This window comes from Poecile atricapillus, chromosome 6 (genome assembly GCF_030490865.1).
Source record: "Poecile atricapillus isolate bPoeAtr1 chromosome 6, bPoeAtr1.hap1, whole genome shotgun sequence".
NCBI lineage: Eukaryota > Metazoa > Chordata > Aves > Passeriformes > Paridae > Poecile > Poecile atricapillus.
Genome location: NC_081254.1, coordinates 20,147,302 through 20,161,007, shown reverse-complemented (window position 1 = coordinate 20,161,007; position 13,706 = coordinate 20,147,302). Strand labels below are relative to the sequence as shown.

The 13,706-nt window shown below is 46.6% G+C and overlaps 1 protein-coding gene across 1 annotated transcript in view; it reads left to right on the top strand.

The window, feature by feature from the left end:
* The first annotated feature begins 2,363 nt into the window (after positions 1-2,363).
* The window catches only part of ANTXRL (ANTXR like), a 59,239-nt gene continuing 47,896 nt past the window's right edge, over positions 2,364-13,706 (top strand). The window contains exon 1 of the mRNA XM_058841611.1: positions 2,364-2,909. Coding sequence (XP_058697594.1) covers positions 2,749-2,909 — 161 coding nt within the window. The 5' untranslated portion in view covers positions 2,364-2,748. The remainder of the gene's footprint in view (positions 2,910-13,706) is intronic.

Genomic DNA, 13,706 nt, shown 5'->3' with positions numbered 1-13,706 from the left:
CCTTGCCCGCTCCCTCCTGACAGCACACAAACCTCGCTCGGGCTTGGGACCTGACAGGCTGTCCGGGCTGTGACAGCCACAGGAGGGGCTCAAGCCGACGGGAAAACCTGTTTTGTTTAAAACATGAGGCTCTGGCTCTGCAGAGGCGGCCGGCAAGCCCCCGCCGCTCCCGGCCCTCCGCGCAGCGGCTGGAGGAGCAGGGAAGGGGCAAAGCAGCCCCACATTGCCCGGGGGTTTCTGCCCAGCACTCACCGTGGCAGCACCCAGCCGTGCCCTTGCTGTCGCATACGCCCACCTAGCCTTAAAACGTGTCCCCCTCGCCGGGCCCTTTGGAGGAGCCAGGTGAGCAGACCGTGTCTCTGCAGAGTCAGGGGACATGTCAGAGCTCAGAGAAGGGCAGTGCACATTATCGAAAAATAGTGATTTTTTATTTTTCTCGGCAATGCCTTACTTTGCTTTGAGACTCCCTTGAAGTCTGCCGCGTTATTTTATGATACTGATATTCACGAGGCACCGAGGGAATATGACGCTATCAGCATTTTCCTTTGGTTTTGGAAGGCCGCGGTGCGTGCGGGGAAGGACGGCTGCCTCGGGCAGGGGGTGGCGAGGGAACCAGGCGGGCTGCAGACACTAGCGGGCACCGGCGAGGCCAAGGCCGGGCGGCGCGGGAGGAATCGGGGCACTCCTGCTGCTCAGCAGCCGCTTGTTCATTTTTTGTGAATGTCGCCAGGGAGGATGTGGGGTTTTTTTCTATTTCTCCATGATCTAAGTAATCTCTGGGTCTCAACTGGCCAGTGCTCAAAAAACCTTTCAAGTGGTGAGCTCAAGCAGCGCATTCAGCTTTTAGCTGCGCATAGTTAAAGCAGGCAAGCGGCTGAAAACCGGTGGACCCTCTAATCTTTCTTTGATAAGTCCCCGACCGCCGCCGCGGTTGGCTATGTCTGAACTCGGTCCAGCACAGAAGTAGGCAACTGAAATCGAGATGCTTTCCCCGAAGTGCAAACCGTATTTCAGACTGGCGGGCGGCAGCCCACACCGCACCCAGCACGCCAGGGCCGCTGGCGAGGGCAGGGCTCCGAAGGGGAGCGGCGGGCGCGCCGTGTCCACGCGTGTGCTCCGTGCGCGGAGGGGAAGGGCCCGCAGGCTGCGTGGAGCATCCCACCATTCCCCACGGAGCCGCACCCTCAGGGAGCAGCGGGCAGGGGCCGGGAGACAGCTGCCGTGTGCGGTGGGGAAACAATGCACGCGTCCCACGTCCCGAGCCCGCCCGGGTGGCCGTGCCCCCGCGGGTACCACCTTTGTCGGTGGCAGGAGGTGTCACTTTTTGCTGCTGGCACGTAGAAGCGACTCCCGGCTGCAGCGTTATGGCTCGGCCTCCCGGGTGAGGAGGCCCCGGCAAAGCGCTGGGTGTTGGGGGGCTGTGCTCGGTGGGACAGAGCGCCAGCACCCCACAGGGGATGGATTCCCTCCTCCATGGCTCGCGATGGGGGCCTCGCCCCGAGAGAGAAACGTCTAGCCCCAACTCTGTCATGCAAAGTGACTCTGCTCGCATCCCTCCCCGTGGCTCTTTCCATTAATTAGGGGCTGCAAAGAGTGTGGGGGAAGGGGAAGCGGCTGGAAGACACTAATTATTCAAACTTTGGAGACAGCATCCATATGAGCTGAGCAATCTCTTTAGGGCAGCGCTTTGTAACCTGTGTGTATCAGGCAGGGAGTGATTATGCTACTGTGCAAAGCCTCCATTAAGAGATTTCGTTTCATCATTACTCATCGCCTGCAGGATGTGTTCAGGCTCCAGTGTGAGTAAACCAAGATTTCCACGAAGAGAAACAATTTGCTGTGGCACGAGAGGACCGTGAAAACCTGCCCCTACCCCCGCCTCCAAGCAATATTTTTTTTAATTGCACTTAGCTGCAAACAGATTTTTCTTAAGTGCCCCCTCGCGTTGTCCCCCCACCTCTGCTTTGTCACAGGTCTTTGTCATGACGCCCATCTCCTACCGCAACTTCTTTCTGCCTTGGGCGCTGCCACCCCTCAGCTCTAACACCTCCGGGCTCCAGCCGCTCCCCAGCCTGCGGGAGAGAGGCTTAGCGGGACGCGCAGCGATGCTCCGGAACGGAGCTGGGCTGCCCCGGCCCCCGGCCGGCTTCCCTGCCCCGCGGCGGGATCCCCTGCCCAGCTCCCCGCTGTCCTGCCCCGAGGGCAGTCCGAGGGGGAAGGAGGGAGGAATGCCCGCCCTGTGCCCCGGCGGAGCCGGGCAGCGTCCCTAACGTCGGTCCCTCGCCAGCAGCAGCCTTTGCCATCTCGGTATCCCGGAACAGGAAAGCCCCAGTTCAGCTTGCCCCCATAAGATCCTGTCTCCCTCCTCCCGCTCCCCTCCCTCTGCCCCTTCCTGCCTTTGGCCCGTGCGAGAGGAGCCTGTTCTCTGCCGGCGGGCCGGGGCCGAGGCGCTCGGGGCAGCCGCCGGGGCTGCAGGGAATGGGCTCTGGGCTCCGGGGAGCGTCCGCCTGGGCTCAGCCCCCTGCCCGGAGCCAGCGCTCCGGCGCCCCGCGGGCCGGGCTGCCTTGAGCTCTCAGGGCTGAGCTGAGAGCCTGAAGTTAGTGACTTTTTTATTTGTTTGTTTTGATTTAATTTGTTGGTTTTTTTCCCCCCTCTCTGCTCTCGGTGCTTCTGAAGTGCCTGTGAGAGATTTGCAGAGAGAGAGAGAGAGAGATTGGGGGAGGAGGAAGAATTAAGGAAAGGGAAAAGATGGCGAGTTGCTGGAGCAGTGTGGAGAAAGCGGCGTTTTTGTGCTGCTTTTTGCTGGCAATGGGGAGCCTAATCTGCTGCGCCCGGCCGGAGGAGGAGGAAGAGCAAGAAGAGCAGCGCTCCTGTCACGGTGCCTTTGATCTCTACTTCGTCCTGGATAAGTAAGTGACAGTCGTATTTAAAAACGTTTATTCACCCTTCAGTGACTCCTTGCAGTACCAGGGATGTTGTTTCTTTCCCCCGTCTTCCCGGACGACTTCTCCTGATGCCAAACATGACATGTGGGCTTCGTTCCGTATTTTTGCTCCCCAAAACTTGCACATTTCCCAAATGGAGTATTTAGGGGAGCAGTGTCCTTTATGCTGAGTTAGTTGTGTATGCAAACCTGGGAAATTGGGTTGCTTTCAGGTTGTAGTATGTGGGGTGTGGGCTGTGAGTGTTGGATTTCAGGGGATGTTGGTCAGTGTCTCTCCATCGTTCCTGGAGTTTTGTGTCATGACTTGGGCTGTGTGCAGAGATGTCACCTGTGGGACTTTGCTGTGCTAGGACAATACAGACTCACCTAAAGTTAAGACCAGAGTGCTTGTATGGAGTGGTTGTGTTTTTACAAGTTTACTTATAAGAACAAGGTTTTATGAAACTTATTTTTGCTCAGCTTCTTTGGAGATCTCTAAACCTGTGTTTGAGTTACATCTATTAAAATAGGTTGTCAAATACTTCTTTTTAATACTATGTCAGCTGAATTCAGGTATGGGGGGGTTATGATTAAGCTCACATGTGTAGGCATGTTTTAGCAAGCACTAGCAAAGAAGTGGTAAACTGGTGCACCCATAGGTGTTTTTCAGAAGGTACAAATTTCTCTTTCTTCTGGTCTCCTGCTCTGGCTTGACAGAGGGTTAAAGCCAAGGGATTAACTCAAGGAGTAAATTGTTAGTGTACCACAGTGTGATGTCTGTGTTATCTTTATCATCCTGGGTTACCTATGTGACAGGGTATTATGGAAGAGGGAAGACTGTGATTCTTGCCCTCAAGCCAGGTATAAAGCCTTCATTTTTCTATTTCCCAGTTGGGAGAACAAATCAATCCATAAGGCCCTCTGTACAGCCTGCAAGAGGCAAAAAGTCACTATCACTCAAGATGCATATTTCTGTATTCAAGAAGGGAAAATGTATCATTAAATAATGATTCTGTATTTAGAGCAAAAGAAGCTGAGGATCAAAGGCATTCTGCCTTTCTAAAAGATACACTAATACACCACACATGTGGTCATTGTTTTTCTTTTGCTTAAAACTTATTCCTGAACTAACCTTTGTGTCTAGAAAGGGCTCTGTGAGGGGCTAGTATTAGTTCTCAAATTCATTTCTGCCAGGCTTCCTGGAAGTGACTGGCACTGTCATTATGCCCGTTTCCCACACTGAATTCCTTGTAACAATGAATGTTGGTGATAGCAGTAAAGCTTCTCTGTCTTCCATAGTACAATTTCTTTGTTACAGTGACATTGAGTACCCCTAGCAATCTCCACACTGTGCCCCTATGCTACTTTTCATCTGTATTTCAGAAAGCCCTTTATTGGCTGTGCTGTTACCATTCATATTGTATTTGAGGAAGTAAAAGCAGAGAAGGGAGAAATTTGCTCAGAGATACTGATCTTCAAACAGTAGGAAGCTGATCATCTAAGCGAGTTCCTCTCTAGTACTCTGGACCTGAAATAATGTCTTTTCTTTTAGCAAGTCACAGGTCTTTCATTTTGTTTCAGGTGCTGTCCATTCACTACAGTGGTCCACTGGATGCTGGACCTGATCCTGGTTGAAGTAAAAAGTCATGCATTTGGGTTCCAGAGGGAAAATTCTCTTTAGTTTCAACTGCAAACTAAGTCTTTATGACCTTTGAGAGTTACACCAAAGAGTTCCCCTTCGGTAGAAAGCTGTGCTAAGACTTACTTGGGCTCCTGACTGGTTTTAGAATCTGTCCTTGCTCCTACCAAGTCTGTAACAATGTGGTGGTAAAGCTGCTTTTGGTCTCAATGAGATTGCATTGCAATCCATATAGGTAATATTAGAGTGCCAGATCTTGGGAGCTATAGGTATATTTATCCCAGCTGTATTCTGTGACATCTGCCACAACACAGGGAGCTTTATGGAGGCAGGGAGGACTGATTTAGTGGATAGACCCTGGGTCTTGGACACTTCATCAGGAAGGAACTTGATAGCATTGAGAATTCATTAATGTTGAGGACAGTCAGGGTATTTCAGGTAGGGAGAAGGCAGGAAGCCAGTCAGAAGCATCTGGTAAATCTGTAAATGCACTGAACAATTTTTTTTAGAATTGGATCCATGCTGACATATATCTGTGAAGAATTCTGTCTCTAATTTCTAGTGGGAGAAACCCCAGAAAAACCCAGCCATACACACCACAAAGTGCAGCCCTATGGCTTGGGGATTGCCTCTCTTTGTTGGTGTCCTGCCAGTCTGGAGTTAAATGCATTCAGTCTTAGTTGTCTAACCCTGGGATTTGAAGTATTGGTTTTGTGAAAACACCAGGCCTTAATCCTGTGGCCCTACAGTGAGCTGAATGACAGCTCCTGTCTCTAAAGTCAGCCTGGCTGAACCAAAATGACTTTAAGTCTGCTTTGCTTTGGTTTCCAATAGAAAGATGTAATCACACATCAGTAGGAGGCAATCTGGAAGAAGATAACAAACCTTTTTCTTTATGCAGTGTGTGTTACTGCAATGACTTTATTGGGGTATGATTTTTCCTTTTCATTCTGCCAGGCAAAGTCTGTGAGGATTTAATCCTGCAGGCAACAACCATCAGATGGAAAAGATCATCTTCTGGAGAAGTTATTGGTATAATATATGTGCTGCCAATTAGAAAAAAAGAAACTTGCTGTTTTCTTACAGTTTTTCTCTGCCTGAAATTGACTGTAGTCTTTCATGTTAACTCCATAGGATAAGCAGTATCAGAGCAGTGCCACTAAACCTTAGATGCCCCAAAAAGCTGGCATAATGAAAGGAAAAAGCAGCATGTGTGGGAGGGAGACCAGCCATCATCCTCCTTAGAATTGGCTGATTGGCTTAGGATTCCAGAGCTACATTGTGACCTCCTTGTCTCTGGGGATGCTTAAATAAGGAAATCTCTTGAAGCTGGGAGAACAGGACATTTGCTGTCTGCAGAGGTGGCTGCCTAGAGTCTGCCATCTTGCTCTGTCTCTATCTTGTGCTTTATGAGTTGTGCAGGCCTGAGCTTGTTTGGAGGCATAGTGGAAGACTTTAAAATATCATAATGAAGCAACAAAAATTCTTCTGTTCACAACTAAGTCACTCTGCATGACGTAAGGCAGTATACCCTGCAGTTGGCACGCCCACCTCTCCCATGGCATGTAGATCAAGTCACTTGTGATAGCAAAGTGCTCATTTTTACCTTTAAACAACGTAAAAAGCTCTTAAACTTTTAAGCCAGACATAATGGATTGTTGAGTAGTTTTCACTTGCTTTGGTTGCTTAGGTTGTCCCAGCGCATAAAGAACTTGTTTCTGTCCCATCCCAAACTGTGGAGGACAGGCCCTGTTAGGGATTTGATTCCTTGACCATCAGGTCTTGTAGTTACATACTTGTGCTTGGGAATGTAAATAACTCCCTTTCATCCTGCCTTGCTGTTAACATCCAGCTGTTGTTTGTAATCATATTGAATTGCACTTGAAGAGAAGAAAGGATGACTGACCTCTAGTGTTTCCTAATTATAACAGTGCCTGGTAGCATCATTATGATTGTTTATTAATGCAACAAATAGAAACCCCTTTAAAGTAAGGACTTAGTATAAATATCTGCTGCTGGCAATGCTTGACATGACAGGTCTGAGCTGCAGAGCTGTGTTGTAATTTACCAAATATGAAACAATTTCTTGATTCTTTTTGACTGTGAGATAGATAAAAACATTTTCTTATTTTTCCTATTTGGTGTGTTTGCTAAAAGTTATTTGGATTTTGAGGAAAAATGAGATGTACAGACTTGGGAAAATGCTTCCTTTTCCTGCAGCGCAGATCACAGCAGTGGAAATACATTGATAAAGTCTTGGCTGGTTTTCTTGTGTTTTAGCTGATACATTGGGGATTTTGGCTTAACTACATTTTCTTCAGTCCTCATCTTCCCCCTGAACTTCTGTATAGTCCCTCTTTGTCTCTTTAGGCCTGCAACAATATTGCCTTTCACACCAATTTTACTTTGTCTCCTGTGTTCCCAAGAGCATCCATGTCACCAGCAACTTTGGTAGAGGCATCACTACAATGTGCCCCATCTCTCACTTGTAATCCATTTTGGAGCTTCCTCTCTTTCAACTTGATAAGCCTTGCTCCAGAGGTGAATGTCACTGGTAGGGAAGAGCACAGCCTCTGGTTAGGTGGGAAGTAGCTACCCTGTCCAGTATCCTTCCTGATTTTGTTTTTTGGGTCTGTGTACCCCTTCTCAACTTGCCATTGAAATGGCCGTGGGTGTGGGAAGTGTCAGGAGGGAAGCAGGTTGATCCTTCCTGATTTCAAAAGCTTTCATAACAAAAGCATTCCAGAGCTGCTATTTAAGATCACCTTCTATAATTTAAAGCTACTAAAGGGAATTGCTGGGTCTCCATGTATGTTGTTTTTCACAATATGCTATATTTAAAGCAAACAAAGAGCATTTGGTAAACACATTATTTGCCCCCCCTAATGATTTCCTTGCCAGTGATTTGAATGAATTTAGCACTCATGAATTACAAGTACTAGTGAGAGCAAATACTTTTTTGCTTTAGGGTCTCGCTGCACCCTCTGCTTCTTTTCCTGCCTCTTGTAGTCCCAGCTAAAGATCATTAGGATGGAGCTGGACCTGTGGGAATTCTGCAGCTTCTCTCACCATGCTGTCTCAGTCCAGTGCCATTCTGTGTGCTGGTTTTGCACAGTGACTGGGGAGGGGACAAGTGGCTAAACAACATTGTTATGGTTGGAAAATCAGACTGCTGGCAAAAATATGTGTCTGAACACGTGTTCTATCACCTACCTTAACTATATTTGAAAAGTTGGTATTGACTGACTTTTAAACCACTGCTAAAGTCTGTTTCTTCTAAGTGAGGATATCTACCTACTGCAGCTAGACTTCAGTTCATTGGAAGATGGAGAACCTGATGCAGGTCAGCTGAGAGGAGTTGCTGTCTGAACAAAAGTATCAGCTTTGTTCCTTTGATAGCATTGATCCTGTGTGTGTATTTAAAAGTAGTTGTCTGTCTTCCTCCTTTGTTGTCTGACTTCCTTTGCTTATAACTTGACCACATTATCTACATGACACTCCTCATAATCTCCTGTAAGCAATATTTTTTTTATTGTTTTCAAAATTTAATCTGTTGGTATTTTGCCTTTGCATCTTTCTTTGTTGTGGTTAAATTGCAGCCAATGCTATGATTTGCTTTTAACCAGGTATAATTGCTTGGAATGTTCCAAAGCAAATTTTTATTCTGTTTCAGACATACCTATGTTATTTGAACTGGGTTTTATTTGTTTGTGTTTTGTCTGATATTTTTCTGCCAGCTTTGACTTCTGTCAGGAAAAAAAAGATATTCAGGAAAACCAATTCTTCTTCGTGCAGTCCAAGAAAAAATTCTTTATGAAACACAAGGCAAAGCTAATGGGTAATGATTATTTGACATAAAACATGTACAGTTAATGGGAAGAAAAAGCCATGGCAGCTTGTCATTTGCAGTCTATTTATGCATGTAACTAAATCTGATTTATTTGGGGCTTGAGCCAAGGAAGTAAACCGTAAGATTCCCACTGACCTAGGATTTTTATTTGTGTGTTCAGTGATTGAGAATTTCATTACTTTTGTCTGGGCTTGCAGGCCAAATTCAGTGTTGTAAACTGAATTTGTATGAGGTGTAGTAGGACTGAATCTTCTAATCCCAAATGCAGAAATGAATCAACTCCTGTGAGCTAGTAACAGCTCAAGAGTTTTATATCCCTGCTCCTGTCTATCATTTGCACCTTTTAAAGATTATTGCGTCATGGCTGGGGCTGTGTGCCCTGCTTTGCTCCCCGTGTTGTGCTGAAGAGTACCAGGATGCTCAGAGTGGGTCCTCTTGCCCTGATGCTGCTCAGAGCATCCCTGGAGCTTTACAGGGAGATCTGAAGTGCAGTATGAGCATGGTTTCTGAATTTCATTTTGTGCCATCTTGTTGGTGAGGGACTTAGCAAGAACTACAGTATGGCACCAGGTGGATAGGATTTGTGGATTAGATGGGTGACTGTAGGATCAAAGGGCTGTGTTTCTTTTGAGGCTTGATTTCATAGAAATCTGTAATATTGCTGCAGATTTTATCCATAGGACTGAAGCTAGCTATGAAATTAGTGGGTTTGGTCATGAAACCTTTTGGATTCAAGTGCTTTGGGTCATATACTCAGATGCTGGTCTAGGATTAAAACCCATTTTGCAGTCACTTCTCTGCATCTTCCCCTCCCCATTCCAGCCCTTGTCTTGTCCATTAATGTTACAAGTACTCTGAAGCAAGGACTGTCTCAGAATGGCTGTCTCTGCCCATGTTTCTAATTGCCTCTGGAGCAGATGATAGAAACTAGTCCTTCCTTGCCTGGATGAATCACCCAGTCAAGGTCCCTTCCATGCCTGCAAGATGCATTGTTTGGGAGAGGAGGATTCTTGTCACTTTGAATGCTCTGGTGGCTCAGAAGGGAGCAGAGGGGCGGATGAACCACAACAAACTCGGTGCCCCAGGGTTTGCTTTTATTGCAGAGCCATTATTAGCCATGTGCAAGAATTCTGCTGTCTACAATGTGGTTGTGACCACAAAGAGCCCTCCAAATAACAACAGTGTCATGTTTGTGAGCAATGGACCATGTACAGGGCCACCATTAGCTCAAAGGGATAGAGACTTACAAGGACCTACAAACTTAAGAGGTCTTGTACTCCCCTGACACCATATTCAGGCTAAACCCAGCATCAGTAATAGTGTTTCTTTTACCTGCTCCAGGATGTCTGGAATTGCTGCCTTCAGCTAATCTGTAATGGAGGCAAATGGGCATGGGCTGTGTGTGTGTGTGGAACAGGACAAGGGGCAGCTCTGTGCTTTCAAGGGGTTTCACTCTGCTACTTTCAGCAGGGATGAAAGTCTCTGGGTTCTGCTGCCTTCTCTGTGTACTAACCCATGACAATATGGTAATAAAATACTTAGTGTTTGGGTAGTGTTGGGGTTTTAAGTTTCACTGCAAAGCTGGGTGACTGCTGTATATTGCACTGGCTTGATCATACGGGCTCCTGACAGTGAATTCAGCAGTAGCTGTGTAACACGTGTGCTCTAGGACAGACACAACTGGCCCTTCTGCTGTTGAACTGCAGAAGTGACTGGGCTGAGAGTGGTACCCGTTATGCCAGGCTTGTGCTGCTGCTTCATTTCTCCAAGCTCCAGCCTCCATTGCTGCTGGGAACTTGACAGGGAGGAAGACAAAGTTTCCAACCTATCTTGCTCTTTGTCTTCACAAACATCAGTGAAATACTTCAGACTGGGTAGCACAATACTAACATGCTCGGGGTTTTTGTGCTGACACAGAGCTCTGCTAAACCAGAAGGAATCACTCCAAAGTTGGCAGGAGTGGAATCAAGCCTTGGAATCACATCACTTCCTTCCACCCCCAGAAATACTCACTGACCTCCTCTTTTCCCCTCCCATCAAGCAGTAGCTATGAAAAATTCAGGAAAGCAGGAGCTGCAGCAGCAGCTGCTCCTCCGAGCCCAGTCCTGATGTGGCTGGGAGGACATTCTTTCCTGTCTTGTGGTTTGCTGACTTTTCTCTTTATCTTGTGCGTAATGGGAACAGGGCTCATGGAGCAGGGAGCATGCAAGGCAAATGGCTTCTGTGGGGCTTTTTGTTAACTTCACTTGGGCTGAGTTCTGGGGACATTTGCATAGGTATAAACCTGGGGAAATTGTGCTACTTCTCTGGTCCCACTCTAGGTTTACCCCAGTGAAAGCAGCAGCGGAAACAGGCTCTGAGATGCTTTCTGGAACATTCCAGCTGCCCACAGCAGCTGTTTCTTGCAGGGCACTTTCCTTCACCATGAGAATTATGTCACCTCTGAGGGCTAAAGCCTCACCATCCTGCTTGATTCTGAGAGGTGCACAAACTGCTTGTCAGCTCTGGGTCACCATCCATGGAGGTCTTGTGATGCTCCTCCTCTGCAGAGAGCACTAGGCTGGCTGGGCTTCTTCAGCAGGGAGAGTGCAAGGAGGAAGGCTGGGATCCTGCAGGGTGGTGGCAGCCTTTGATTGATGTGAGGGGCTGAACCAGGTAGCTGATGGCTGAAAGCAGGAAATGTCAGAGGTGTGAGCCTGCAAGATGGATCTGGCTGCAACACAGGCTTTCTTTTTTTGCAGACAGCCACAGTGCTGTCGTGGTGGACCTACTGGAACAAGCCTCCACAACAGGATATGTAAGATTCCCTGTCTGTGTCACTTCCCCATGGCTTGTCCCAGCTGCTGATGTGTGTGTGTGCTTTTGCTGCACAGTGCTGGACTTTGACATGCTTCATTTATTCTCCTAGTCTGGTCCAGCCACAAGGGGCAACAAGTTAGTTTATGCTGATAGTAATGGGGATTACTGCAGTGTGGAAGATTCCAAAGGCAGTGAAATGGCTCAGGATTTTCAATAGTGTGAGGCAGTTCTGTTTGTCAGTTGCAGAGCTCATATTTGATGACATTTGACAACTTAGTATATAATTTAGCAAACATTTTATTGTGGTAATTTTTTGTTTAATCTGCCTTTGAAATTGCCATTGCTGGTGGTATGAGGTCAGGCCCATTTGCCTCTGGGGCAAATGACAAAACTATCAGGCCAAACCCAGGAAGCCTCCAAAGTGTGTGTAGATAGATAGATACACACACATTAAATGGCAAATTAAAGTCCTATACAAATAGCTTTACAAACAGGGATATTTAGAGGGAAGCTCGGGGAAGAGGGAGGGAAAATCAGGTTCTTCTCTAAGCCAGGTCACTCCCACTGGTGCTTATGAGGGGTTTGACAGGATTTGGTGGCATTTTGGCACCATTTGCGGTGGGAGATGACACCTGGGCTTGGAGGAGTGTGCTGTGGGGAAAGTGATTAAATGCTGAGCACTTCACTGGTACTCCCTCTATGGGATTTTGAAACTAACATTTTCTTGCTAGTGTTTTTGTCTGGCCTTGACTTTTCCCTGTTGATAAATTGGGACACTTCTGACACTTCCCAGCTGGTAAGCAACGTGTGGGTACAGAATTCCTCTTAGGGGTGAAGGACACCCACTGCTGTGCTGTAACTCTGCTCTGCAGGGCTGCAGCTCTGTGATGTAGAGCTTCTAGAGCTCTAGAACTCTGAGAGCACAGCATGCTTCCTGTGAGGACTGATCCATGACACAGACCTCCCTAGCTTTTCAGGGATGGGCACCTATTGATTTATTACAGTCAACTCTCTTGCTGGCCTTCCAGGGGAAAAAAGAAGGGAGAAAAAAGAGTTCTGGCAGTCCTACGAAGGTACTGGAAATGTTGGTTTGTTGCAGTTCAAAAGAAAATTCATGGCTTTTTCTGATTTTTTCTGGATTGCATCAGTGCCTCTGCAGTAGAAATTTGATACCTCATGTAAAATAGGTCAGTCTTTTCCGAGTAAGAAACTGGTTATTCTGTGAGGGGAATTGACTTCATTGAAAATTTCAGGAGTTAAATTCAAGTCAAATGGCAAACTCAGAATGAAATTGAAAGTGTCAGCTTCAGGGGGAAGAAAGAATTTTTTTAAAGTTTGGGAGTTTTAAATGCATCTTGGATAGATTCAAGGAAATCTTTTGACTTCATCATGTTTAAAGATTCAGCTTGGGACTTCCATAAGAATCCTGGAGATCTATAGGTGTTGATAGGGTTAATTTGGTAATAGTGCCAGCACCTTTCATTGGTTATGTTCACAAATTATAAGCATGTTGTTGTGTAGCACATGTAAACTGGGGACTAGAGAGGATCCAGAGCTCTGGTTTGAGAAGTCCCCAGGGGTTTGTTGTCATCCCTTGCTGCCTGGAAATTTCTTCATTCTTTGATAACCAATTTGTTCTGTGAATGAATCACCAGTTCTCCAGAAGAGCAGCGTGAAAGAACAGGGTTACACAAGCCAATTTATTCTAGTTTATACACTTCAGGAGACTTCCTTGTCCCTTTATCTTTGCCCCTCTCTACTCCACCAGCCCTGCTGCAGGCAGGCAGTGCCATCCTGCATTGCACACGTGGGCTTCTGTGTCTGACATACAAGGGCAGGAGTGACTGGCATAAGATCACTTGGAAAGCCAATAGTAGAACTGAGAACTGTAAAATATAATTGTTTTCTAATTTCTACAGAAAAATGCCTAACAGCAGTTAGAGGAATCCTACTGCTTTACAGAAGTTGAATTTCTGAACTTTTTTTTAGTTTTGCATCTAAGCCCCTGTGGTTTTGTGTATGTGCCATTGTTTCATTTATCTTTCTTTCTTTTTATCTGCCTAAGACACCTGATAGATGAATTCAGCAAGCAAGCAAAACAAATGGGTCATTCCTTCATAAACACAGCAGTCCTAGGGAGGGCTTTTAAAACAATTGGCTTTCATGCTTTGTAGCCTTTTTAATGTCTTAAAGTGTTGTTATAGATCAACATGGTAGAAATCTATAATTTACTGTAGGGTTGCTGTGTGCAAGGCTCTGTCTGAGGATCTGTGAGGGTCCCTGCTAGGACTTGGCAGAAAAAAGCCAGGGAGTGGCAGTAATTTAATTTTATATAATGAAAGTGGTCTCATGGATGTCTAAGTCTTCTGCATGTAACAAAGTTGTCCAAGTTTTCACAAGAAATCCATAACAGAGCCAGGGCTTGACTGCCCAGAACATTAGTCCAGCAAATTAGGCAAGAGTACTGCCTTTCCCTTAAGAATTATTTAAAAAGG